Raw genomic sequence first — 27,142 nt, 5'->3', positions numbered from 1 at the left:
ATGGCTCGGGAGATTGAAGATTTTTTACTGGATAAGTTGAGGAAGGGGCTTCAGCCTAAAGACGGAAAGCGATCGAGAATAGCCTTCTCGGGTCAGCTAGAGGAGTTGAGGACTCTGATTGAGGAAAAGCTGAAGTCGTCCACACAGGATGAGAAATCTATCAGGGACAATCTTTACTCCCTCAACAATGTCCTGACTGAGTGCCAGTCACTATCCAAGAAGCAAATCATTGCCAACATTCAGATTAGGAGGAGTCTGAATAAGATCAAGGAGGATCTGCAGGGGATTCCTGACCCGAACACAGGTGGGAGTAACAACACTCCACAGGGTAACACCGAAGAAAGCTCATCGAATGGCAAAGGTAGCTTCCTTCAAGTTTCGGGTTGGTCGCAACATCTGCAGAAGTTCAAAGGATTCGAGGTCGAAATTGAGTTGCTGGAATCTTTAGTCCAGAAAAAAAGTGCTGAGCAATTCAAGGCGATTGCCATAGTTGGGAGGGGCGGGATTGGTAAAACAACACTATGCCAACTGTTCTTTGACAAAGAAGCAGAGAAAGAGATCAAGAAATCGAACAAGAAGGAAGAGCAAAAGAAGACGAACAAGGAAGAGTCAACGCAGAAACTGAACAAGGAAGAAAAAAATGAAGAAATCCAACGAGGAAGAAGAACAAAAGTACTGTCCTAGAATTTGGGTGAGCATGTCGAGGCAGCCTGATGAGGAACAAAAGGTGGCAATAATCAAGAGAATGTTGACACATCTAGGTGTTGAAGAGGAAACCATTGATTCTGCATTTTCTGCTCGTAATCTGAGGGGAATTGTAGGTTTGCTTCATCAGCAACTTTGGGGGAAGAAATATCTTATTGTTCTGGATAATGCTCGTGAGGACGAGGAGTGGTACCATGAATTGGGTTCCCACTTGGTCCATGGCGATAAATGGGAAGACCGCCTTGCCTATGGATTCCCAAAAGGGTATGGAGGCACAGTCATCATCACAACCAGGAACGCGGAATTGGCTGTGAGAATGGTTGGCGAGGAGAATCTGCATAGGATCATGCCACTTTCAGACGATAAAGTTTGCTGGTCAATATTTCGAGATTCAGCTAAGGAAGGTCACGGTCGAAATGATCCCCCACATGATGAAAAACTGAAAGAAGAGGTCTACAGAAGATGTGCCGGCATTCCATTAGCTGCCAAAGTCATGGGTCAGATTATGAAAAAACAACTTCAGGAGGGATCTGCAGAAATTGCGATTTCTGCAGGAATAGTGTAGCTTCGTTGTTCATTGTAACGTCTGTTTGCTTTAGCATCACGAGAAACACTTGTCTTTTGATTTTGATAATCTGTATTTCCAGAAACTGGAGTTGACTTGTTGGAACGAGATTTCTTTTCATGCTCGGTTCATTCATTAATTGTGCAAGAAAGAGTAGTGGATGGCTTTTTTATCCAGAATGCCTGATCTTGTCAGCACGCATGACACATTCAGAGTTTTAACTAATTCAAGAGATTCAAAGTCACTTTGATTGATTGAAATGAAACCAAGAATGCGGTCGATTTCTTATGAAGTCTAGCTGTTGACACGACTAGAGTGAGTTTTTCCTCTGCGTTCTCATCATTTGTCTCGAGAGAAACTTGCAGTACCTTAGCATGGAAGACACCAACACCGATGTTTGTAGACAGGAGGTTTCCTGCTGGAATCAATTTGAAGCGTAATTGTGTACTTCATCTTTTCGAAACATACTAAGCCATATTGTTACTAATTCAAAAGGCAAGGTAAATCGGAACATGAAATCATCTCAAATAGTGTGAATTGTTTGTGTTGAGATATGTCACAAGTTTGAGGCCGAAAATAAAATTTTCACCATTTACATGATTTTTCTTAATTGGAGTTGATTTCCTATTTGATGGTTATGTTGGTTAAGTAGGTTTCTTGTTTTTGGATCCAATTCTTGTCTATATAGGAAGTTATGATTGGCTCCCTTTAGTAAAGGTAAGAAGATTTCCACACCTCTGTTTCTTTTTGTTTCTGTAAACGTGAGTACAATGATGGATAAAAGAAAATGTTCTTTTTTTTCTTTCTGTTGACGAAGACTTGGAATATAGAATGTTAGTCGCCCTCGGGGTCGTCGCCCTCGTCGTTGTCCTGTTCCCAAGATATTTGTGATAATGGGTTTCTGTCGTACCTCAAATATAATAAGAAAGATTAAGGGATAAGTCTTTGAAAATTTCAAATTAATACATTTATAATAAATTTATTTAAAATCAAAATTTCAAATTGATACATTTTTAATAAATTTATCTCAAACTAATATACTTGTGACAAATTTACTTTATGTTACATTTTGTTAAATTTACCATCAAATTAGTAAAATTGAATGAATGATACGTGATAATTGACTAATATATAATTTAAGATTTTATTCTTGTTTGTTACAGTTATATAATTTTTGTGATTGTTTGTGGTATTAATCTAATTTAATGAAAGATATGGGGTTTTTGGTGGTTAAATAAATAAATTTAAAGTAAATTTGTTAAAAATATATTTATTTTAGAGTTTTTTTTATTATTAGTCAAATAAATTTAATACGATTTAATTTTTCAATTTAATCCAAAATTTTCATTTTTCCATTCAATAATAAATCACAGCATTGTGTTCACGGCGGCTGCGAAAGTAAGCTATTTAATGTGCTCAGCTTGCTGGTTCTACGCCATTCCCATCAGGGATAGCTAGAGAGGAGTGCCTCTCTGAAGAAAATTGAAGTGTGGAATGCAATAGGGACAAAAAAATAAAATCTCATTCATTCTTTTTTCTTTATTGACACCATTATATCCTATTACTTACTTAATCTATAGAATATTTACGTGTAAATAGATATATATATATATATATATATATATCTTTTCCTGTATTTCAATTGTTAATTTATTGTAATCTTTCAGTTGAGTGAATAGATAGTTTAAGAGTAACTGGAGTTGAATGACATTATTTTTATGCTTAAAAGTATAAAAGTTTTATCCTATCGTTAAATGTAGTATTAGTTATTAATTTTTCGATTATACTCTAACTTGTAAATAAAAAGGATTTAAACCTTGTTTCAATTTACATTTGTTTTTGCCCATTTCTAAACTTAATAAAAATAAGAAAATACTTCCACACACGAAATTCTAAAATGCATTTCAAAATATTTTCTTATCCACATTTTGAATACAAACTTAAAAAGAAATTAAATATGGAGTAACAGATCCATAAATTAAAACTTGGTTGGACGTGTGCAATTCTTTTCTTCGGATTAAATTATTTATGATAGGTTAATTAGAAAAGAATAAAGATTGTGTAGAGATGTGAACCTGGATAGTCTTTGTCCACGTCAAAACAAGCTCAAGTCAAGGTCGTTTTGGTCAACCAGAGGAGAGAAAAATAAATAAATTCTTCAGTCGGTTGTTTATTTTGCTACAGATATTGGGAGACTTGCACTTTTCATTACACAAAATTTGGTTGGGTCGTCGTTTATTCATTTCATTCTATGGACTGCTCTAGCCAATTCTGAGATGGGTTCCTGTTCCCGCATGTGCTTTCATCCAATCATAAGGCAGAACACTTCTTTATTAATTTTTATCCTAAAGACAAAAGTGATGGGCCATTTTGTTCTTTCTCTTATAGATCTTTCGGGAGACCTGCCATAGGAAAGGCAAAGGTAAGTCGTCGTTTATGAATTGTCTTAGCTTTAAAGTTCAGTGGAAAAAGAAAGAAACGCTGGGTGTGCTTCTGGTGACCTGCGAAGTCTTCACCAAATAGAGTACAGAATATGATCAATACCTCAGGAAAAAGATGTCTGGTTCCTGGATTCTCAGACTAATGACCTTTTCTTGTCCTCCCTTGGAGTTCCCCCAATTTTTCTTCCGAAGACAAGTGAAACTTGATTTGCTCGAGGGAGGTTGTAACTAGAAAGGCTCGACTTCAAGCAGCCAGAAGAAGAAACATGGCTTTCAATCCCATTCCGGCGAGCATCAGGAAGGTTTGGAATACATGGAACCTCAGGGGCTTCATCATCCTGAGCCTCTCTCTTCAGACCATCCTTATCTTCTTTGCACCGTCCCGGAAGAGAACGGCCAACATGATCATGATGTTCGTCGTTTGGTCGGCTTACTTGCTTGCCGATTGGGCCGCTGCATTTGCGGTAGGACTCATTTCCAACAGTCAAGGTTTTCGCTCCACTCCAGCGGGAGGACTCATTTCCAACAGTCAAGGTAATGACTCCACTCCGGCGGAAAACGGAGATCTCATGGCATTCTGGGCACCTTTCCTTCTGGTGCATCTTGGTGGTCCGGACACAATCACAGCCTTTGCCCTCGAAGATAATGCCCTCTGGCTACGGCACTTGCTCGGCCTTATTTTCCAAGTTTCTGCAGCAGCCTATGTGTTCCTCCAGACATCGTTGCCCCAGAACAAGCTGTTAGTACCAACCATACTGATGCTTCTTGCTGGTTTAATCAAATATGCAGAGAGGACTAGAGCGTTGTATCTTGCAAGTTTGAAGACTTTCAAGGAATCCATGCTCAAAGACCCAGATCCGGGTCCAAACTACGCGAAGCTTATGGATGAGTACTCGTCGAGGAAGGAGGCCAAGCTCCCGGCCACCATCAAGATCACTGGAGAGCCTGACAGAGAATCTAAGACCATGATGTATGAGGGCGTGGAAGAAAAGATTCGTACCGAGAGCGATGTCGTGAGGCATGCCTATCACTTCTTTGAAATCTTCAAGGGTCTAATTGTCGATCTCATCTTCAGCTTTCGCGAGCGGCATGAGAGCCGGCAGTTTTTCCTGAATAAAAATGCAGAGGAAGCTTTCAAGGTCATAGCGGTTGAGCTCAACTTCATGTATGATGTCCTCTACACAAAAGTCCAGGTGGTACATTCGATGGTCGGGTATATTTTTAGGTTCTTTGCATTGGCAAATATTGCGGTAAGTCTCGTGTTGTTCACCTGCCTAAAGAAGAATAGATTCCACCCGGTTGATGTTAGAATTACCTACTGCTTGCTCTATGGGGCTATTGCTCTTGATGCAATAGCTCTTTTTATGGCCGTTTTCTCTGATTGGACTGTTGCTAGGATAAAAAACATCAAGAAAAGATCCAAAATGGCAGTCCTGTTTGATAAACTCTTTGGTGCACGATTCCTCTCTATAATGGATATGAGGAAGCATTTCCTCTCTATAATGGATAAGAGGAAGCATTTGGTTGTGACTAAATGTCATACAGGCAATGGCTATTATGATGTGTACAATACACCAGTACTGTTCCGAAGGTGGTCTGAGACAATCTCAGCTTACAACCTGTTATCTTGTTGTCTGAAAGATTGTCCGACACGAATCGCCAAACGGCAGGGGTGCTTGAGCAGCTGTTTCCGTGAAATTGTAAGTTTTCCATGCTGCATCATGGGAATGGTAATGTGCTATCTGCGCTCTCTCGGTGAATCAATTTCTAGTTGCTTATGTTTGGGCAGCATCTTTGGTGGGGTTGCTCACGTTTCAGGAACTATCTTTGGTTTTATCTCTAAGAAATTAGGCATAGATGACATACTCGATGAAAGCAGATATGTGTCCAAGAATGCCTTCATCAAGGGTCTTTGGGAGTTCATATTCAAGGAGTTGAAAGAAAAGGCGTCATTCGCAGACGATGCTGAGACGGCCAGGAAAATATGTGAGGCACGAGGTGAATGGGTTCTCCAGGACAGCATGTGGGAGAATGACTATTCCCATTTGATGCAATACATCGAGGAAGTCGAGTACGACCGTAGCCTTCTATTGTGGCACATTGCTACGGAGATATGCTACAATGATACGGAGATATGCTACAACGATGATGAGAACCCCCGCTCTGATGACCAAGATGATAGGATATTCAGTAAGATCCTATCGGACTACATGTTATATCTCCTAGTTAAGCAACCCAAGATGATGTCAGCTGTTGCGGGCATTGGCCAGATTAGGTACCGAGATACCTGCGCCGAGGCCATGAAATTCTTCAGTAGACGGGGAATTGATAAGAAGAAAAGGAAGGGAGAGGAAAAAAAGGCTTTACTAAAGGATGCTTGCATTAAGATCCTCGAGGTGGACACAAGCGTCAAACCGATGGACGTGAAGGGTGATCGGAGCAAATCCGTGTTGTTGATGGATGCATCTTGGCCAAAGAGCTCAACAAGCTAAAGGAAGATAAGTGGAAGATCATGAGCAGGGTATGGGTGGAACTTTTATCATATGCAGCCAGTCACTGTAGAGCCGAAACGCATGCCCAGCTACTTAGTAAAGGTGGCGAGCTGGTAACTTTTGTTTGGCTATTGATGGCCCACTTGGGCATTGGAGAGCAGTTCCAGATCAATGAAGGCCATGCCAGAGCAAAGCTCATTGTTGGTAAGTGAAGCAACAGCACGTCGATTTTCCTAGCAAAGGATGCATCGTTCCTTGCAGAATCTTATTTTTTGTGTTGTAGGAACTTCATTTGACAATTGCAATGTTGTCAAATCTTCTTCCTAAGTTTTGTCTTGCTTGATTTTGCCACGTATAAAACACAGAGAGCTCTTTTGTTTCTTTCCATTTCTTTTAGCCGTCAGAAGTTCTTCTTTGGCAAAGGTTTTGGCATTGAGCTCACCGTTGCCATTCTCCCAGATGAGCAAAGGGAGAACTGAAATAGGGGAAGGGTTTCCTTGTAGGGCTTGAGTTTGCTTTTGTCTCCAAATGCTAATCTGCTAAACTAAAGATTGCTCGTGGGCCTAAAATAAGGTCATGTTTCTAATGAACTTCAACATGGTAATGGGCTATTAGCGTGTAATATCCCAATTAAAGAAGTCTGATTAAACGTATGCAATATTGGTGTGAAAGAATCTGCAAAACTTTGTCGAAGTTGCAGATTTGGATGGATTAGTTCATGAATGGGAACTAGACAATCATGCGTGGAATTTTTATCTTACTGTATTTTTGAGAAAATATTGTCTACTTACTCTGCGCTTATCGGATTAACGACACTCGTACGAAAAAAAAAATTCTTCTTTCAGCGGGCTATATATGAGTTCTTAAACCATATGCTACTGAGGCACAGGTTAATAATTATGACATCCTGAGATCATAAGAGGAGCCTTTTCACATGTTATCTCAGTTCCGTGCAATCATTGCGTTGTTTCATATGAGCCTCTGTTCTTGTACAAACTTGCACAGTCGTCGGGCTGTCGTGACGGACTCACCCTTTTGGGGAATAGCTACAATGAACTTAGTGCCTAGGGACGTCGCCGAGGCTTATTGGCCAAGGCTTGTTGCCCATCTCGCACTTTATTTTTTTTTTTTCTGAAAATTAAGGATGTAGAAATGGTTTATTACATGGACATCCTTGAATTGTGAAGTCTCTTTCAATTGACTTCCTCCTCGTTCAATTTGACAGAAGTGAACTCTATACCTTAACTTACAGCCCAAATTATCCGTCCGTTATCGCAAAATTAGCAGGCATTGTTCCGCTGGACAGTTGTTCGTGCACATTTTACCCATCTTATTGGACTAATAGCATTAGTATGAAACTTTATGGGGTGGGCCGGGCTAACGAACCCAATTTTCAGTTGGATCGATGAGTTTGATAAGTTTACACGCTGATTGTCCTTATTAAGTTGAATGATTCAGTCAATCCAAACATTATCATTATGAAGCTGCAAGCAAAACGGCTAAGCTTCATACATGCTTGTCAAACACCATGGAAAATTAATATTGATTATTGCACAAGAACGGAACGAATTTTCTGCAGAAAGAAATCCCTCTAGCAAAGTAATTCTCAGAATAGATTTCTCATCTCTTACTATGACTGTTTTTTGTCTTTGGTTTTTTTTTTTTCTTTTGACCGACTCTGACTTTTTACTAAACCTCAAAACAACAACTTTTCATTGAATCGAAGAATCTGTTGATGAGGCATCTGTAAGGTTATATTGAATTGAAAAAGACCTGAACTCCATACTTGGGATAAGCGATGAGAAGTTGAGCCGGAGAGTGGACATATGCTGGGGAGAGATTGAAGGCGTATCGCTGCAGAATCATCGACAGAACGATTTTGGCTTCAACCATGACAAAATTTGAGCCGACACAGTTCCTGGGTCCGAGGCCGAAAGGAAGGAATGTCGGGGATTGTTGCTCGTAGCTTTAGCGACTCCATCCAAGAATCTCTCTGGCTTGAAAAGATGCGCGTCGTCTCCCCAAATTTGAGGGTCGTGGTGAATCTTTAGAGTTGGAATATGCAATTTAATGCCTGCTGGAAGAATGAAGTTCCCAATTTTTGCTTGCCTATTGACTTCTCTAGAGATAAAAGTTGCTGGAGGATACAACCTTAGGGATTCATTTATGATCATGCCGATCTGCACGCAAAAAGGTCAGGCATCACTCTGTAATTCAATTTTTTTGCATTGATTTTTGTTCTACCCCTAGTATCAAACATGAAACAAAGAACAAGCATGGGACGCAGATCGATGCAAGTCAACTATTATAGTCTTTGACCCAGAAAAAAAAAATTATTATAGTCATTCAATTTCATACCGTCTTTAGCTTTGTATTCCATCAAGGTCAGGATCTCGATTTCCAAACACGTTGAAGGCCTCCTTTCTTGCTTCTTCTTGCCAATCTGTGTGAATTGATAGGAGGAGGACAGTCCATGCGAGGAAGGACGTAGCTGTCTCGTGTCCTGCAATGTAAAATGTCTTGCACTCGGAAACAACATTATCGATGGTTATCTTCTTCTTTTCATCAACTTCATGAGAAGCTCTCAAAAGCAAACCGAGAAAGTCATTTCCATAGCTCTCTAGCTCGCCGGAATTCACCTTCTCTTGCCTCTTTTTGATAATCTCTAGCACGGCTTCACGAAACCCTTTCTCTATTTTCTCTCCCTCGATTTCGTACGCCGGTCTCCAAAGCTTCCTATCCACAAAAATGATCGAGCAATCCATATATTACAAACACTAATCCAACGCATTATGATGCGGGGTAAGAATTAAATAAATTAATGAGCTCTGTTTTCGTGATCATACTCGTTTAATGTCCAGAACTCGGAAGTTTGAAATGCATGCCGCAGTGCTTTGTCTATGTCAGATTGGATCTATGCCAAAGAAAGAGAGAGAGAGAGATCAAACGTGGATTTACCTGAGTATTGGAAAACTAGAAGAAGCATTCACCATTACGAGGATCAACTTGTTCACATTCTCAAATATACTTTTGCCTTCAGTATAGCTGCTCCCAAATGCTGTTTTTGATATCACATCCGACGCGTACAATCTTAGTTCTTTATAAACATCGATCTCTTTCCCTTCTCTGCCGCTCCATCTCTTGAGCATCGTATGAGCGGAATCTACCATTGCCGGAATCATACCCTACAAATCCATCCATGATAGACCTCTCTATAATTAGCATAACCCGATGAGTGGGGTAATAAAATTAATTTCTCTTATCCGATCTTGTTTTGACTCGTGAAAATGAAGGATCGTTCTTGCAATTTTTGATGCTGTTCTTCAAACCCGGATATCTTGTCAGTGGGAAAATAAAGTAAGGACTGAAGTGCCTCGGGATTCATATTCCATGTGTCCTCGTCACAGTGGCATAATTAATTCCGACGTACCTTCAAGTTTTCCCCATGGAAAGCGAAATTCGCCAGCTTACGATGCTTTGCCCATTTTTCACCTCGAAATGTCGCAAGCCCGTCGCCTATATACTTCTTGACCTGATCTTGGACGAACTCTTTCGAATAAGTGTCATCTCTATTGTTGAGGACCTCTTTGACCATCTCCAGATCCGAGATGACTAGAAAAGCCTGAGCGCCGTACCACATCAAGAAATTCCTGCCTGTCACATTTTTTTCAGAGATATTGAAGAAAGTCAGCATAGATCAAAACTTGTGCATTTTTCTCGGGTTATAAATAAGGATCAGGAACTGGAATAATCTACCAAATCAACGTGATAAGCAAACTTCATAGAAATTTGACATTCGAAAAGCAAGTGGATGGCAAAGATGCATTTTCCAGATGATGTGTTTTGATCTGAACAGGATAAATCGAGTCAAGCAATTGAATAGTCTCAACCCAAGCTGAGTTGGACAACACAAGTAAACAAAGAAGCCAAAAGAAGAGGAAGTAAAAAGCTGAAATTACCGTAAGTTTTGGTCCATTTGTACAAGTGAGGCTGGACATAAGGGAAAATATCATGAGAAAGGTTCATGGGCCTTTTGGTGATTTCCTTCTTCATTTGAAGCATCTCTTTGGTGCTTCCGTGGAAGAATCCGTAAGGAGGACCTCTGATTCCTTGTGCAGCCATTTTTCCTTGGATTCGAAGCGGATTCCACCATAGTTTGTGCAGGATTTTGATAACAAGAGCTAAGAAAATAAATAGAAACAAAGAGATATATAACGATACAAGAACGTCGCTCATTTTATTATTTCAGAACAAGGAAAAGAAAGGAAGAGAATCTGGGTGTTTGAGAGCTGTGAATTCAACTTGCATTGGACTATTTCTAGCTTTTTTTGTTGCTTAATTACCGGTGCTTAGTCATTATAAATAAGAGAAATCATGCCCCAGGTGACAAAGTTGACCTTCTTTAAATTTCCTAGGAGAAGTCTGAGCAAGCTTTAATAATCATTCGGGCTGTACTTTAGACGAATATGTAAGTGCAAGTGGAGCGTATGAACGACATGAACACATGGAGGTCGTCATTTACAAAGTGCATGCACTTGAATTTCACGCGGACACGAGATTCAGGTGCACCTTCAGTAAATATTTGTAATATTTGGATTTTCTTATACCAGGTCAAAAAGTCAAAAGGTGGTGGGACCCACCTTTTAAAAATAATAAAAATAAAAATAAAAGGGAAGAGGTTAACTTGATCAACAATGGTGGGATGTTCAGGTCGTTTAACCGAGAGCACGTACAGAAACAGGCAAAAGAAAGGAGTTCACGAGAAAGAAAAGAAAAGAGAGAGGAAAAGAAAGAAGAAGGAAGAAAGGAGAGGGTACTGGGTACGTGTCACTTATGACTTGTCGAGCTGGATTTACTATACATAACAACGCTCAGTAAGCGCTCATGCCCTCGGTTCCTCTAATCAAAGTAATATTTGGGTTTAGGGCACAAATTTAGGGCTTTGTGGATTTTGAGCTATGAGATTCAATTAAGAAGTCGTTGAGCTATAAATATATATATATATATATATAATATATATAAATAATAATTTAGTATGTCATGAGGCCGTTCTCAATTTGGACATATGATTTGCCCAAAACAAAAATTTGAAGTTGGTCGTGAGTGATGAGCAATGCAAGACTAGTAGCTCTCAGGCCGAATTTTGATGGTTTTCGACTTAATTTTGAGGCAGCCAAGTTAGAGATCTTTTATTGCTTCAAAACAATTTCCTTTTGACTACAAGCTCACTTGAAACGAAGTTCAATGGAGAGAATTATAATATGACCGAGTTTTTTACTCAAATTTTGTGTTGCGGATAACTTTAAATGTCCGCTTCAATTGTGAGTTTTGTTAGTGCATAGGAGTTATTTTGCTAGCCTTTAAACTTAGTATAGCTTCTCATAATTGATATAACCTTTTACCCAATTTTTAACGTTCTTTCTCATTCATTTGATAGGATCACAAGATCGATAATTTGAGTAATATCTATTGTTTGGTTTTGGACATTTCCAAGTAAGTGGTACTAGTATCTTCTTTGGTCTTGTAAAACCCATGTACTAAGGTAATTATAACTCAATACATACATACATACATACATACATACATACATACATATTATATATATGGAAGTAAGAACACATTTGCTACATAAAGTTAGATAGAGTATTTACTACTTTTAGGTTATTATAGAACGGTTCAATAAACCTTTCCTGAAAGGTTATGGGTACTACTTTGTGCATTTGATTTATGAAATAAAAACTCTTGAAAGATTATATGTATTTGATTGTGAAACATTTTTTGATATGAATTGATAAATGATTAAGTACTACACGATAATGTACATTCGTGAGAGATATTTCTAGGGCCTTGTAGTTAAGGGCCAAGTGCAACATGGTGACTCAATTTGCATGGGAGACACTAGGGCCTTATACTATTGATATGTGTAGTAAATAGTTAAGTACTACATAATAATGTAAATTTCATAAAATCCACCTCTAGGACCATATACTATTGATATATGTTGATCAAGGACTAAGTGCTATATGATAACATAAATTCGTGGGAGTCGCCTCTAAAGCCTTGAATAGATATAGAGCATGGAATGAACCATTAACATAAAATTTGACAAAACTCGATTATTGAACTAAATCAATGTTACTAGTTTTGATATTATGGATGAATGAGAAATTCTGCTATAGATAATCTAGGTTGAAGTAATTTATAACTTATCTTATTCTTGTAAGTTTGTTATACTTTGGATTGGTATAAATGAGTTATGTCCTTGAGTTTTAAATGTGTACGAGGCTTGATGTGCTTAGGAGGAATGTCCTATTCACTGGGCTATAGTTTCTTATTCTATTCATTTGTGGTATTTTCTAGGTCCCTCAACTTGTGGCAAGCAGGGTGAGAGCATTATCAATGGGGAATTTTTGGTAGTAGTATTTTGGGGTATGAGCTTGGCTAGTTGTATGAATTTTTGTTAGTTTGTTGGATTGGCCAAGTTCTAAGTTGTTGACCATTTTGTTGATTATGGAAATATATATCTTAATAACAAGCTATTTGTTTCCCTTTGAGGTTGCGTCTTTTGAATCGAAAGACAGCTGTGTCATCCCCCATTTTTGTTGTTTTTGAGGTGTGACAATATTATTAATGATTTTACTTATTACAGACACAATGAAGGCCAGATAAGTAAAATCACTTGTAGTTATCCATGCTAGGAGACATTCTTAGATAGTCGATAGGCATACAAAATAGACCATGCCATTTTTTATTGGTGAGTTACACATTTGAATATGACTCAATTATAATTTTGAACATATATAAGAAACTAATAAAAAGAGAGATGCCAAAAGTAACATCTCCCGCAAACCGGCACGACGGGCCACACCACCATAGCCACCATCGCATTCATGCCATCACTAGCGAACGTCCCTGTCATGTCCAACGGCATCTGCACCGTGAGTCCCGTCCATCCACCGTATGGAAAAGCCATGCCAAGTCGCCCAACGGCAGTGGGGGCATTGTGGCTAGTCCTGTGGTCGCGCCATGGCAGAGCCGACTTGGATAGGCCAGCAGTGGCCGGACGAGGTGGGCTGGGTTGGGTGGTGGGCAGTTGATGTCAGAGAGGAATAGAATAATTAGACGAAAATGAGGAAACGAAAATTTGGCCCAAAAAACCACCAAGTAGGTGTTAAGAGAAGGAAAGTTTTTTCCGTCTTGGATTGGATGAAAACATAGTCATCTAAACGTGAGAAATGCTATGTATACCAAGATAGATTTACAATATTTATATATTAAATGATGTGACAGAATATTATTAGCTGTTGAATATAATTCACTTATTTAATTGATCACTTGCAATCTACCACGTCATTTGATATACAAACTTTAAACCAGTTTAGTGTAGTTAGAATTGTTCAAAGTGAGAATTACTTATATGTACTTAGGAATAAATGAATTGTTTGAATGTCTTTTCTCTTACATGTAAAATAGACAGCAAGATGGTCAAAGTTGATTGCATTCTTGAGTATTACCATAGAATTCCCAAGCCCACTGTGAGATGTTTAACTTCAATCATAGTTATTCAACATCACTCGAGATACTAAGATTGGAGGTCGCGACTCTGTCACCATAGCCATACAAACATGTCAATTGTCAATAGTCCGTAAAATTTGTTTACATGAGTTACCGTTGTTCAAGAGCACAAGTTGGCCAGAGATACCGTCACATCTTAAATTACCAGCAAATATATTGATTTACCATTTTTATTTGTCTTGCTTACTAAATTTTTGAATTTACCTACACTCTTCAGAAATTATCAACCTCAATAAGAGTGATTGCCAACTCTTTTCAATTAAGCTGCCAACTCTAACTTGACTTCATTATCAATATTTGCTTTTCTAATTACCAACTTCTCTTCATTTTTCTTTTACCAAAAAAAAAAAAAAAAAAAAAATTTCTCTTCATTTTAATTTCAAAAAGCCTTTTTCATCCCTAACCAATTTTTATTAATCTTTCTTACCAACGCCCTAAAGTTGCCAACAATTATATAAAAATTACAAACATTTTTTTTAATAATGTACCAACATTTTTCTATTAAGTAATCCAATAGAAAAGTTTATAAATTAAAAAAAAAAACATTGGTAATGAGAGTTGGTGTTGGTAAATTTAGGGCATAAAAAAGTTGTTAATGAAAAGAAAAATGAACTCAGTGAATAACTCAAATAAGAGTTGACACTCCAAAATTAGTTGGCAACTTAGGCTCTATTGGTTTCACTAAAAATGAATTATTTGAAAAATATTTTCCTTAAATGATCGTTTGTATCACTTACAAAAATGATTGAGTGAAGACATTTTTATGATTCACTAAAATTTTTATAATAAATTGTTTTTGATAATGAAAATATTTTTCATTAATTAATTATTCCAAGCAATACAAATGATTTCCGTGAAATGAACAAAGCTTTGATCAAGAAAAGTTGTTAAATTATAGTAAGTAAAGTAGGTAAGTTCTAAAAGGAGTAGACAAATCTAAATTGCTAAAAGATGAAAATAAAGGTTCGCACACGATTAGAAAAGTTGGAAAGTTCCAAAAAAAAAAAAAACTTAAGTAAGTAGCTCAGAGGAGATTTGGTAACCCAAGATGATAATTTTTGGAACAAAAGGTGTCGAGGACTGCTAACTTAAATTGTTGTATTTCAAAAGAGTTTGCAAACATGAGGGATTACTAGTCAAGGCAAACGACGTTGGTAATTCTTTACAAAAAAAAAAAAAAAAATTTTTTTGTTAAATTAAAAATAAAAAAAATTAGACATTGGGAAAAACTCCTTATTGGCCAAAAAATCCCAGAGAGGTCTTTTGTTCTTTCCATTTACTCAGTTTTTAGCCTTGAGCTCCCAGTTGCCAGTTGTTGGAATTTTGCGGAAGCGCGTGTGTGTGTAAGTGTGTATGAAATATGGCAAGGGACTGAGAAATAAATGAAAAAAATGAAGGCACAAACTGAATTTTATTCAAGAACTTTTGAGGTACAAAGGATAATGAAGGGCTGTTACTTAGGTGCGCATGACAAAATTTCTATTTCTCAATTTCTCTGTTTCTGTTTCCGGAACAGTTTGGATTAGAAATCCGTTTGGTAACACAATTTGATTTCTCTATTTCTGAAATAGATTTCTCTTCCGCAAAACGAGATTGAAGAAATCAGCTGAAATTTTTAACTTCTCGTTTCGAAATAGAAATCGAAACCGAAATCAAATAATATAAAAAAATTTTGCGCTTTCTTGCGGAACTTAATTCACTCATAACCACAACTTCACAAATTATTGCTAATTTTCTTTTTCTTATTTTGCTTGTGTTTTATTTTTCATTTTTTTTCAATTTTTTTTTTATAACTTCCTCTCTATGATGAAAGGCAATCGAATGGGTCCCCAATTTTCAAAAACGACCAAAGTTCTTAAATGCTTACTTAAAAATAATGGGGCTCTTTCCTCCTAGAAATGGTACGCACATGGCCAATTGAAGAAAAAGTTCTTACGTAATAGATGAATAAAAAACGTGCCTAGAAATTTAACCTTGTTCCTTTACGGATTCAAAATTCTTGTAAAATCAAAATAATTAAATTGTTACACAATCTTGAATTTTAATTCGAAGGCAAGAGATTCAAGATAATCTCTCTTTGCTATGCAAGGGCCATTAAAGGTTTGAGCAACAATAAAGAAATTATGGATGAGCAACTATATTGATTCAATTTGAGAATCAAAATAAACTGACCTTCTCCCAATTAGTTCCTAACCATAAACGTTACTTCAAGGTAGAATTCTCACATATTCCTTTACACCATCAATTTTATTTTGTTGATAATATCGTATAATACTAGTTTTTGGTAAAATGAGGGTTATATAGGCGCCATTGATGGCACCCATATTCATGCTTCCGTAGTACTTGTCCGAACTCACGCAAAATGAGCTTGCAAATAATATATTAACCGAGGAGGGAAACCAAATAAATACACTTAGGAAAACCATTGCCAATAAAATGGCAATGGATAATAATATGCCGAAAATTGCATGAAATTGTATTTTCAACTTTTTGTAATGTATTAGTATTATTTTGATTATTATTTTGTATTTGAGGATTTCCTATGTTATTTTAATATTATTTCGACTATTATTTTGTATTTGAGGATTTCCTATGTTGTTATCTAATCAATTTTTATTCCTAGAAATAGAAATTTTATTCTGTTATCAAACGGATTTGTTTTCGAAATAGAAATTTTGAGTCGTTATCAAACGGGTTTCTTTGCTTAGAAACTTGTCAGTGAATAGAAATTGAGAAATTGATTTCTGGCTAGAAATCAATTTTTGTTTCAGAAATTTTGTTATGTGCAACCTTAGTTTCTAGTTTTTGGTTCTCTCATCTCACGTTCTCTCTCATTTTTCTAGTTGTCATTCTCATTACAAGGCTGAGTACTCTTGCCTCTTTATAGACAAGTTTCGCCGACTGGACTCCACCGCCTGAACTCTACCGCCTTTGACTTCAACATGCAAGAGCTGAAGTTGAACTTTTCTTCTTGGCTAAGGAGTCAACAATTGTGGGCTGCAACTTTTCCTTCACGTTCAAGTTTAACCGGTTGAAGCTTGCTTCCTGCTCTTGAAGACTCCAGCAGCAGCTATAATATTATTTTAATGTGTTCCCTTCCTTTTGATCAGCTTGTGGCTTCTTCAAGAATTTTCTTCTCTGCGACTTCTTCCTTCTCCATTAAGCATACTTAATTCTTAAGCATGAGTAGTCTAGTGAGTTCTAGTGAGTTCTAGTGCTTTAAAAAATGGATCATATTTTAACGCCAGTCTCCCAAATAAGCAAAAGGGAGTAAGACTGAAATAGGGGAAGGCTTTACCTCTGGCTTAGAGTTTGCTTTTCTCACCAAACGCCAATCTCCTAAATTACAGATTGCTCGTGGGCCTAAATTAGGTCATTTTCTGATGATGTTTAACATGGTAATGGACTATTAGCGTGTAAAATCTGCAATTAAGGAAGTCTGATTAAAAGAATGACATAATGGTATGCAAAGACCTGCAGAACTTGTGGAAGTTGCAGATTGGGATGGATGAGCTCTTGAATGGGTATTACAAAACTTGTATGGCATTTCTTTTTTTACTGCAATTACAAGAAATTGTCTTCTTCTTACCCTGCGCATATCATTAAATTAGTGACGCTCATGTAAAGGAACAAATTTCTGCTTTGAAGGCTTCATATGAGTTCTTAAACAGTTTGCTACTGAGGGCACATGAAGTCTGAAAACAGCAGATGGTCCCAGTTCTGATTAAGTCTGAAAACAGCAGAAGGATGGATACACGTATGCATCCTCTTTTTTGGACCACTTACACAAATACATCTTCACAGTTCTCACTATGCTGCATTGAAAATAACCTGAACTCCATATTGAGGGCGAGAATTGTGAAGTTCGACAGGGGAGTGGACATAAGCAGGGGAGAGAGTGAAACTGTAGCGCTGCAGAATCATAGCGAGGACAATTTTTGCTTCGACTGTCGCAAAATTCAGGCCAACGCAATTTCTGGGTCCAAGGCCAAAGGGAAGGAACATCGCAGGATTGTTGTTTGTAGCCTTAGCAACTCCTTCTGAGAATCTCTCTGGCTTGAAGAGATGTGCATCATCTCCCCAAATTTGAGGGTCGTGGTGAATCTTTAGGATTGGTATGTGTACCATTATATCTGCTGGAAGAATGAGATCGCCAAGTTTTGCTTGCCTAGTTACTTTTCTAGGGACACCAACTCCTGGAGGATATAAGCGGAGAGATTCGTTCATGATCATGCCCATCTGCACCCACACAAGTGCCAGAGTCATTCATGAGGAGAAGAATAATTGAAAATGCTTCAAAAAAACAAGAAGATAAAGAAGCTTGTGCTGTTCATTGCCGTAGAACAATTTGGACACATACGTGGAAGTAGACTCATTACAAGCATTACCAGACAGCTTTCGGAAATAGATATTTTTAGCCCCGTTTCAATGGAAATTCTTTTACAATCACCTTCTCTTACCTTCTTGAGCTTCGTTATTCCATTGAAATCAGGATCTCGATCTCCAAGTACATTGAGGACTTCCTTTCTTGCTTCTTGTTGCCAATCAGTGTGAACTGCGAGGAGGAAGACTGTCCATGCAAGTAAGGAGCTTAAGGTTTCATATCCAGCAAAATAGAACGTCTTGCACTCAGCAATTACATTATCGAATGTGATTTTCTTGTTCTCATCCACATCGTGCATAGCCTTTAACAGTAACCCTAGGAAATCATTCCCATAGCTCTCCATCTCTCCGGAATTTATCTTCCGTTGTCTTCTTTTTATAATCTTTAACACTGCTTCACGTAACCCTTTCTCAAGTTTCTCTGCCTCAATCTCATAAGTCGGTTTCCAGAGCTTGCTGTAACAACAAGAAGCCGCATAAGCAACTATTACAAAACCCAAGTATTTTGTTCATCTGCATAACAAACAATGATATACAAGAATTCCAGGCGGTGTTTCGTCCTATCTGTTGTAAAAGTCCGAAAAACAAAAAAGCCGACCCACATAGAAATAATGACTTCGTTTCATAGTGTCATGAAAAATAAATGATCAAAGAATTAAATAGATAGAATAATTAAATTGAACCCCAAATTTACGTGGTTTGATAAATGTAACTTCTGTCCATAAAGAGAGTTGCAAAGATTTGTAGTCTAGATCAAGCGAAACAATAAATGTTACAACTATACTTAAGTTACTTAAAAAACTCTCGGTGTTTCTCAGCTCTTCTCATGTAGTGTTTAGTCCCACAAATCTTTACAAAATAATTTTTCAATCTCGCAAAGGAATTACACAAAATCTTGTGTAAACATATTCATACTAGGAAAACATTTAACTAGGAAACCAACTCTAACTAGAAAACTAATTCAAATTAGGAAAGTTTCATATTCATGCTAAAACTCGAGACATATTTTCGACACATAGGATGAAAATCGTTGGAAGTCCTGTCTGATTGTTTCTACTAGCTTCCATGTTGTAAAAATTAGTTACCTGATTCCCGGTAATCTTATTTGTGAAGAAGCTTTTGCCATCGTCAATCCCAACTTGACCCCGTTCTCAAAAACAGTTTTGCCTTCAACTTGGCTGCTCCCAAATGCAGTTTTCGATATTGCATCCGATGTGCACAGTTTAAATTCTTCATAAACATTAATCTCCAGGCATTCTCGATCACTCCATCTTTGGATCATCATATGAGCACAGTCCACCATCGCCGGAACCATACTCTGTGAATCAAATCGAAAGCCCTCTCATGTCCATTACCTCCCACAAAAATTATTACCCAGTATATAATGGAACCTGAAACCACATATGTTTCCACCAATTTGGTTCTTAGGTTCAAGGTAAAACCTGGAACCATGTTCACCCCTATTTCTAATTCCTACTATGTTAGTTTTGGAAGCAAGGTTCTCATGGCTAGAATACAAAACATGTTTCAAATGTACCTTCAGACTTTCCCCGTGAAAAGCGAAATTCGCCAGCTTTCGGTGCTTTGCCCATTGTTCGCCTTCAGACGTCACCAGTCCCTCACCTACAATCTTCTTCACTTGATCTTGGAGGAAAATTTTCGAAAACGTGTGGTCGTTATCATTGAGTACCTTTTTAACCATGTCCAGATCCGAGATAACTAGAAAAGCTTGAGGGCCATGCCACACCAAGAAATTCTTGCCTGCGACATTTTCGAAATTTTGTAAGTAACCAAGAGTGAAGAGTCAAAAAAAAAAAAAAATGCCTGCTCTCAATAAGAAATACTAATCAAAATCCCCCTAATCCAAAAGACAAATTAACTTAGTATACATTGATATCACGGCACATCTCAGAAAATGGCTGGTGGGAAGTACTTCACAGACAATATGTCGTGATCTTAAACGCCAACAAATGGAGTCAACTTCAGGACTCTAAATTACCATAAGTTTGAGTCCACTTGTGGAAGTGGGGCTGGACATAAGGGAAAATATCATGAGAAAGACTCATGGGTCTGCTTGTGGCTTCCCTCTTCATTTGAAGCATCTCTTTGGTGCTTCCATAGAAGAACCTGTAAGCTGGACCTTTGATACCTTGAGAAGCCATTTTTCTTTGTATTTGAATTGGTCTCCACCAGAATTTGTGCAGCATTTTGACAATAAGAGCTAAGAAAAGAGACAGAACCAGAGAGCAGAATGAGAAGAGCGCACCATTTCTGAGGAAATCCATGCTTCTTTCCAAATTCGGAATCTGGAAAAGAAAGGGAGTCAAGAGCTGTGAATCTGTGATCCAGAGCTGGGAAGTCGACAACCAGAAGGGGTGGTTCCAATTATCGAGTCAATATAGACTTGCCAGAAAAATATTAAGTGCATTTAATACTCCAGACATGGCATATTAATTGCACCCAATATTTTCTCTTATTTTAGCTGCTAGGCTTAATCGCACACCGTACGAAATGCGACTTCTGTTAAATGCTTATAATTTCTTGCAAGAGGAATTATTGTCAATTTCGAAAATTATAACAAATTTTTCATGGACTAAAATCATAACATGTGAAGCATTTTAGAAGTTCAATATTAAATAAAAATAAAATCTAAAATCCCAAAATGGTGTCTTTGCATCTCTCGTATGTCATTCCTAAAGTTTTCCTTCTAAACAAAACTTTGGAAAGACTCCAGGGGATAGCTTGGACTCGGGCAGAACATATACATTCTGAAGATTATTAATACCAGAGTTCCTTCTAAAATGTAAACACCGGCCTTATTGCTGCACAGATGCCCAACCATTATATATATATGCGCTAGTATCTAATTATGTTTTGTTTTTTTCTTCTTTGAAATAATTTCATTATGTGGACGATGACCCCAACATTTAGACAGAAGCACCAAAGCTAGAATCTTATAGAGAAAATAAAGCATGAGATTGGTATATATGCGCTAGTATCTAATTATGTTTTGTTTTTTTCTTCTTTGAAATAATTTCATTATGTGGACGATGACCCCAACATTTAGACAGAAGCACCAAAGCTAGAATCTTATCGAGAAAATAAAGCATGAGATTGGTATTCAAAATCATCATTTTATCCTATTTCTCTATACAAGTACCTATCAACTTTTTTTTTTTTTTTGTCGGAAACTACCATATATTAAGCTCGCAACATAGAATTTACATTAAGTTCAAAAAACACAATATCTTGAAAAAAGGGGGTAGCTGAGAAACCCAATTCGGTGGGAGTAAAGAGGCCCGATGGGCCTTTGCAACTCGGTCCGCTAGAACATTTCCTTCTCTATGATAGTGAAGAAGTCGCAGATTAGGGCACCGAATCAGCAATCTTAGGGTTTCGTCGAGGATAGATCGAACTTCCCACGGGCGTCTTGCAGGATCACGAACAGCTTCCACCATTACCAAGCAGTCCGATTCCACGATGATCTGATCCGTCTCGCGTCCTCTCTGGAGCAGATATTGCAGAGTGAGGTTGAAAGCGATCGCCTCGGCTTGCAAGGCAGAGGAGGCACGAATAGAAGAAGCAAAACCGTTGATCAAGTGGCCTGATAAGTCCCTGCACACCCCAGCCACCGAGGCTGCGTTGCACGATGAAAGGTAAGCTGCATCAATGTTAATTTTTATGACTCCAGGGTCTGGTGGGTGCCATCTGTGGTTCAAGATACGCTGGTTTGGAACAAGACGCGACTTTGGTGAAGCGAAAATACGTTTGGAATGGGCCTCCGCGATTACCAACTGCACAACTCGTTCAGCATCCGGTTGTTTTTGGTGAAATAGGAAATCGTTACGGGCTTTCCAGATGTGCCAGAGGTAGTCGTAACCGTGTCCAGATCCGGTAAGTCATTCTTGCTGTCAATAAACTGTAGTAACCAGCTTTCGATGCGATGCACATCAACTGTAGAACTTTTGATAGCTAAATCTGGATGCATCCAAACATCATAGGTCCATGGACATAACAAGAAAAGATGTTCTGGGGTTTTGGGTACCTGATGATCACACATACATCAAGTTGGCTCTGTCAAGATGTGTCGCTTATATAAATTCTCTCTAGTCGCTAGTGCGTTACTGCAAAGAGACCAGAGAAATGACCTTAATTTAGGCATAGTATGAATTTTCCAGAAAGCATTCCATAATCTACGGGGTGGCTGAAAAGATGATGAGGCCTGATTAGTAATATTGTTGTTTTGCTGGGCTCTGAGCTGATTGTAGCAATTCTTGACTGTGAAAAGGCCATTCTGCGTTCCTCTCCATATCAGTTTATCCTGAGTGCAGTTAGGGCGAATAGGAATTGATAAGATCTCCTCAACTCTTTGACTATCAAAGTGCTAAGTTAAAAGTGAAGTATCCCATGAGTTTGAATCAGATAATATAAAACCTGCAACCAAGATTGGTTCATCCCTAGGAGCAAGACCTCCAATGACACCACTAGGTAACCAGTGATCCTCACAAACTTTAATTTGAGTGCTGTTACCAACAGACCATAAAACTTTATCCGCAATAGATTCCCGACCTAATAAAATGCTTTGCCAACCCCAAGAGGGTCTAGCACCTTTAACAGCATGCCAAAAATCTTGAGATGGAAAATATAAACCTTTTAGAAGCCTGCTGTACAATGAATTAGGATTTTGGGCTAGACGCCAAGCTTATTTACCCAGGAGAGCTCTATTAAAAACCATAAGGTCGCGAAATCCTAAACCCCCTTCATCTTTCCTCCTCTTAATGCAATCCCAGTTCTTCCAATGTATGCCTTTCTTGCTGTAATCTGACTGCCACCAGAATTTAGCTAGTTTTTGTTCTATTGCTTTACAAATAGCTGCAGGGATTTTGAAAATCGACATGGCGTAGTGAGGTATAGCTTGCACAACAGATTTATTAAGGACCTCCTTGCCTCCTTTTGAAATGAGTTTTTCCTTCCAACCTTCAAGTTTTGAATGCACTCGACCCATAAGCCAAGAAAACATTTCCCGTTTAGATTTGCCCCAATCTGAAGGAATGCCTAGATATCTGCCTGTTTGATGTAATATAGGAACTCTAAGGGCTCCAGCTAGACTTTCTTTCAAGGCAATAGGAAATTTTGATAAGGACCTCCTTGCCTCCTTTTGAAATGAGTTTTTCCTTCCAACCTTCAAGTTTTGAATGCACTCGACCCATAAGCCAAGAAAACATTTCCCGTTTAGATTTGCCCCAATCTGAAGGAATGCCTAGATATCTGCATGTTTGATGTAATATAGGAAATCTAAGGGCTCCAGCTAGACTTTCTTTCAAGGCAATAGGACATTCTGAGCTACAAAATAACCCTGATTTGTTTCGATTAATTGCTTGTCCTGTAGCTAGGCAGTATTCATTAAGAACAGCAGCTAAGTTCTGACATTCCAAAAGTTTCGCATCAAGGAAAAAAATGGCATCATTAGCGAAAAATAAGTGAGAGAGAGTGGGACACCATTGATTAAGTTTAATACCTTTAAGATTGCCATTGTCCACTGCATTATTGATAAGAGTTGTTAAAGCATTAGCCATCAGGATGAACGGGTACGGTGATAACGGGTCGCCTTGTTTGAGACCTCTGGTAGGATGGAAGAATGGTAGAAATTCTCCATTTAATTTGACACTATAAGACACCGTAGAGATACATTGGAAAATCCAGTGGACCCATTTAGCATGAAAACCAAGCTTTAGGAGATAATCTCGGAGAAAATCTCATTCAACCCGGTCATAAGCCTTCTGCATGTCTAGTTTCAGCACTGCATGAAAGTTCTTTGTGCGTTTTCGAATTCTTATCTGATGTAAGACTTCATGAACCACAATGATATTATCCTGGATTTGGCGACCACCAACAAAAGCAGTTTGTTTAGGTGCTATCAACTATGGCAGCCAAGGTTTAAGATGGTTTGCAAGAATCTTGGAAATAATCTTATAAATAAAATTGCAGAGGCTAATAGGACGAAATTGATCTAAACGTTCTAGGTGAGGGATCTTAGGAATTAGGGAAATATCAGTGCGGTTATACTGCGGTAATAAAATCCCTATATGAAAGAATTGTTGCACAGCTAATGTTATGTCATCTTGCAGGATATCCCAATGGGCTCGATAAAACTGACCATTCAAGCCATATGGACCGGGAGCTTTTGTTTCTCCTAATTGGAATACTGCAGTATGGACCTCCTCACAGGTAACTGTAGCTGTTAGATGTTCATTCATTACCTCTGTTACAATCTGATTACAAAGATTTAATGTTGGGCCATAGTCTCTATATCCTATAGATGAATATAATTGCTGAAAATAATTAAAAGTCATCTCTTTAAGAGCAGTAGGGTCTCAAATCCAGTTTTGCTGATCATCCTGAAGCATTTTGATCTTGTTTTGTTGTCGTCGTTGAACCGTAGTGGCATGAAAGAATTTGGTGTTTCTATCCCCCCATTTAAGCCAATTAACCTGGGATTGCATTGCCCAAAATTATTCCTCCTGCTGCCATAAGTTATGTATTTTTGCTTTTAGGTCTGATATCACATCGGTATTTGAGTGAAGATGTGGTTGATTGGTGAGAGACTAAGGCTGATTCTTGAGATGATAAAGTTGAGTTTGTGCATTCCTAAATTTGGATCGACTCCATTTGGATAATGCAATAGAAACAGATAGTAATTTTTGAGGAAGTGTCACCTCTCCAAGCTGAGAAGAGGTCCAGGATGTAGCAATAATGGGACGGCACTCGATATCCTGGAGCCAAAAAGCTTCAAAATAGAAGATTTTCGCCGTTTACAACTAGGAAGTACTTTAGTAGACAAGAGAAGAGGGCTGTGATCAGAGCCGAGGGCTGGAAGGGCGAGTACTTCGGCAAGAGGGTAAGCCAATCTCCAATCCTTTGTGCAAAGCATTCTGTCTAATCTTTCCTTTACCATATCATCACCCTGTCTGTTATTAGTCCATGTAAAGGCACATCCTTTGTTGCCGAGGTCCATAAGATAACAATCATTAATAAGATCACGAAAAGAAATCATTTTGTAAGACTTGGCAGGACACTTCCCTACTTTCTCCCATGGATATAATACTTCATTGTAATCCCCTGTGCATAACCAAGGAAGGGAGTTAAAATTACTGATGCGTCTTAAAACTGTCCACAGGTGTTGTCGAAGAGGATAATGAGCAGGAGCATGTAAGCAAGTAAGACGCATGGTGATGCCAGAATCCAGGTTAGTACAAATGGAGTCTAGCATATCGGATGACTGGTAAGTAACTTTCAAAGAAACCTTGTTAGTCCAAAAAAGGGCTAAACCTCCTGCCAATCATGCTGGATCTTGTATATAACCTACTGAGAAATTGAGTTTTCATTGAATAGACCAAAGCTGCTAAGTCTGGTTTTTTGTTTCCATCAAAAAAACGATATCGGGCTTTTCTTGGGTCACTAAGACCCTAAGCAGTTGAACTGTCAGGGGGTTGCCCAACCTCTGACAGTTCCAACTTATAAGTCTCATTGTTCACCTGGTGGCTTTTTAGGGCCAGCCACCAGGGCCCAACATGCAGACGTGTCTGCCTCAGTAATAGGAGTGTCTTGTAAAGCGGATTCATCAAACTGCTCCTGTAAGTGATGTCAAAATTCATGATGCAGAGCTCGTTTTACCTTCTTAAGAGGTCCGGATCGTGCATTAAGATGTGAGTGTTTAAGTTTCTTTTTCAACTGAGAAGAACTAGCAACAGGGGGGTTTGCCAATATGAGTTGTTGATCAAGGGTATTAAGATCCTGAGTAGCTTGGTTTGTTGTTGTGATAATAGGATCTCTGACTGATGTTTCCATAGTGTGTTTACCCTTATTTTTTTGTACTGAAATGTCAGGTACAACATGAATAGATTTTTGCACTGAAGTAACAGGTACGGCATGAACAGAGTCCGGCACAGAGATAATTGCGGAAGAAGTTTGAGGGGTCTCAGGGATAATCTCTGTATCATAAAAGGTACGCCAGAAAGGGCTGTATTCCTGTGCCTCTACTTTCAACCAAGATCCATATAGAAAACTGATTTCATCTAATTTATTTTCATCACAGGGAAAGGTTTTACAGGCCGTGGCATAGTGTCCCAGTATGCCACAGGAATAACAGTAATAAGATAAATGTTCATATCTAAAGTCCAACCGGAAATTTTTGCCTTCAACCTTAAGGAGAAGCCCTGTTTTCAGCGGTCGTTGAAGGTCCAATTCCACCCTTGCCCTCATTGCTCTAAGTGGTAGTCCATCTTTATTTGTTATGTTTACTTCACTGACCTTTCCAATATGACCAGCTGCCCGACGAATTATATTCTCTGTGCAGCGCTCCAAAGGCAAGCCAACTATGTGGACCCAGAACGCACAAGTGCTAAAGTCATAGCAAGACAGCGGCGTGTTAGCTATCCAAGATTTCAAGATAAGAAGATGATTACCAAACACATGGTCCATTGTCTATAACTCTCTATTTGACGTCATAAGATTTAAACTTGATAATAAACAATCCAGAGTCGCCTTGTGAGAATTCCACTAACTCAGTGCGCCAAGCCTTTTTCATAGTAGCTGAAAAGCCTGAAAATTAACTGAGGGGTTATTGAGAAGCTTACCCACCAGAGTTAGCTGACATTCCTCAATTTTGTCACTAGGCACCTCCTCATTCCATATCTCAATTGGCTGTTCGGACCATAATCGACCCATGCGACTGCATAAAGTTGCCAGACGAGCGTCATCTGCGGCAGTGAGGTGGTCCATTTCAAAGAGACGAAGACTAACAGTGAGAAGACATCTCAGTAGAAGACCCAGTAACAGAGGATGCCGAACACCCGAACCAAGAAGAAAGTATCAACCAGAGAAAGCGACACAATTGAAATCGAGTGAATTCAGCAAAGTTGTGAGGCCGATGATGACATGCAAAAGGAAAAGGATGTGGGTAAAGGCCGATGGAACAGAGA

At 38.4% G+C, this 27,142-nt stretch overlaps 4 protein-coding genes across 4 annotated transcripts; 2 read left to right on the top strand and 2 right to left on the bottom strand.

Moving 5' to 3' along the window:
• On the top strand, positions 1-1,270 carry LOC120292503. Its single transcript, XM_039310721.1, has 2 exons — positions 1-508; positions 822-1,270. The coding sequence occupies exons 1-2, from the start codon at positions 1-3 to the stop codon at positions 1,268-1,270; spliced, it is 957 nt and encodes a 318-aa protein (XP_039166655.1).
• Positions 1,271-3,527: 2,257 nt separating this feature from the next.
• LOC104442692 lies at positions 3,528-6,584 on the top strand. The gene is given in 3 exon segments (XM_039311426.1): positions 3,528-5,171; positions 5,202-6,162; positions 6,165-6,584. Coding segments are annotated over 3 exon segments (2,406 nt in total). The 5' UTR covers positions 3,528-3,977; the 3' UTR covers positions 6,416-6,584.
• A 1,982-nt stretch (positions 6,585-8,566) lies between these two features.
• On the bottom strand, positions 8,567-10,325 carry LOC104430061 (cytochrome P450 CYP749A22). The gene is made up of 4 exons (XM_039310720.1): positions 10,163-10,325; positions 9,634-9,857; positions 9,162-9,388; positions 8,567-8,939 (listed from the first exon to the last, which is right to left on the bottom strand). The coding sequence occupies exons 1-4, from the start codon at positions 10,323-10,325 to the stop codon at positions 8,567-8,569; spliced, it is 987 nt and encodes a 328-aa protein (XP_039166654.1).
• A 7,149-nt stretch (positions 10,326-17,474) lies between these two features.
• Positions 17,475-20,509, bottom strand: LOC108959196 (cytochrome P450 CYP749A22-like). Its single transcript, XM_039311766.1, has 5 exons — positions 20,161-20,509; positions 19,699-19,922; positions 19,247-19,479; positions 18,239-18,617; positions 17,475-18,017 (listed from the first exon to the last, which is right to left on the bottom strand). Exons 1-5 carry the CDS (start codon positions 20,444-20,446, stop codon positions 17,589-17,591), a joined length of 1,551 nt encoding a protein of 516 aa, XP_039167700.1. The 5' UTR covers positions 20,447-20,509; the 3' UTR covers positions 17,475-17,588.
• Positions 20,510-27,142: the final 6,633 nt, after the last annotated feature.

Source organism: Eucalyptus grandis, chromosome 4 (assembly GCF_016545825.1).
Source record: "Eucalyptus grandis isolate ANBG69807.140 chromosome 4, ASM1654582v1, whole genome shotgun sequence".
NCBI classification, from domain to species: Eukaryota; Viridiplantae; Streptophyta; class Magnoliopsida; order Myrtales; family Myrtaceae; genus Eucalyptus; species Eucalyptus grandis.
Note: the sequence above shows the minus strand (reverse complement) of the source record. Positions and strands in the feature narration are given on the sequence as shown.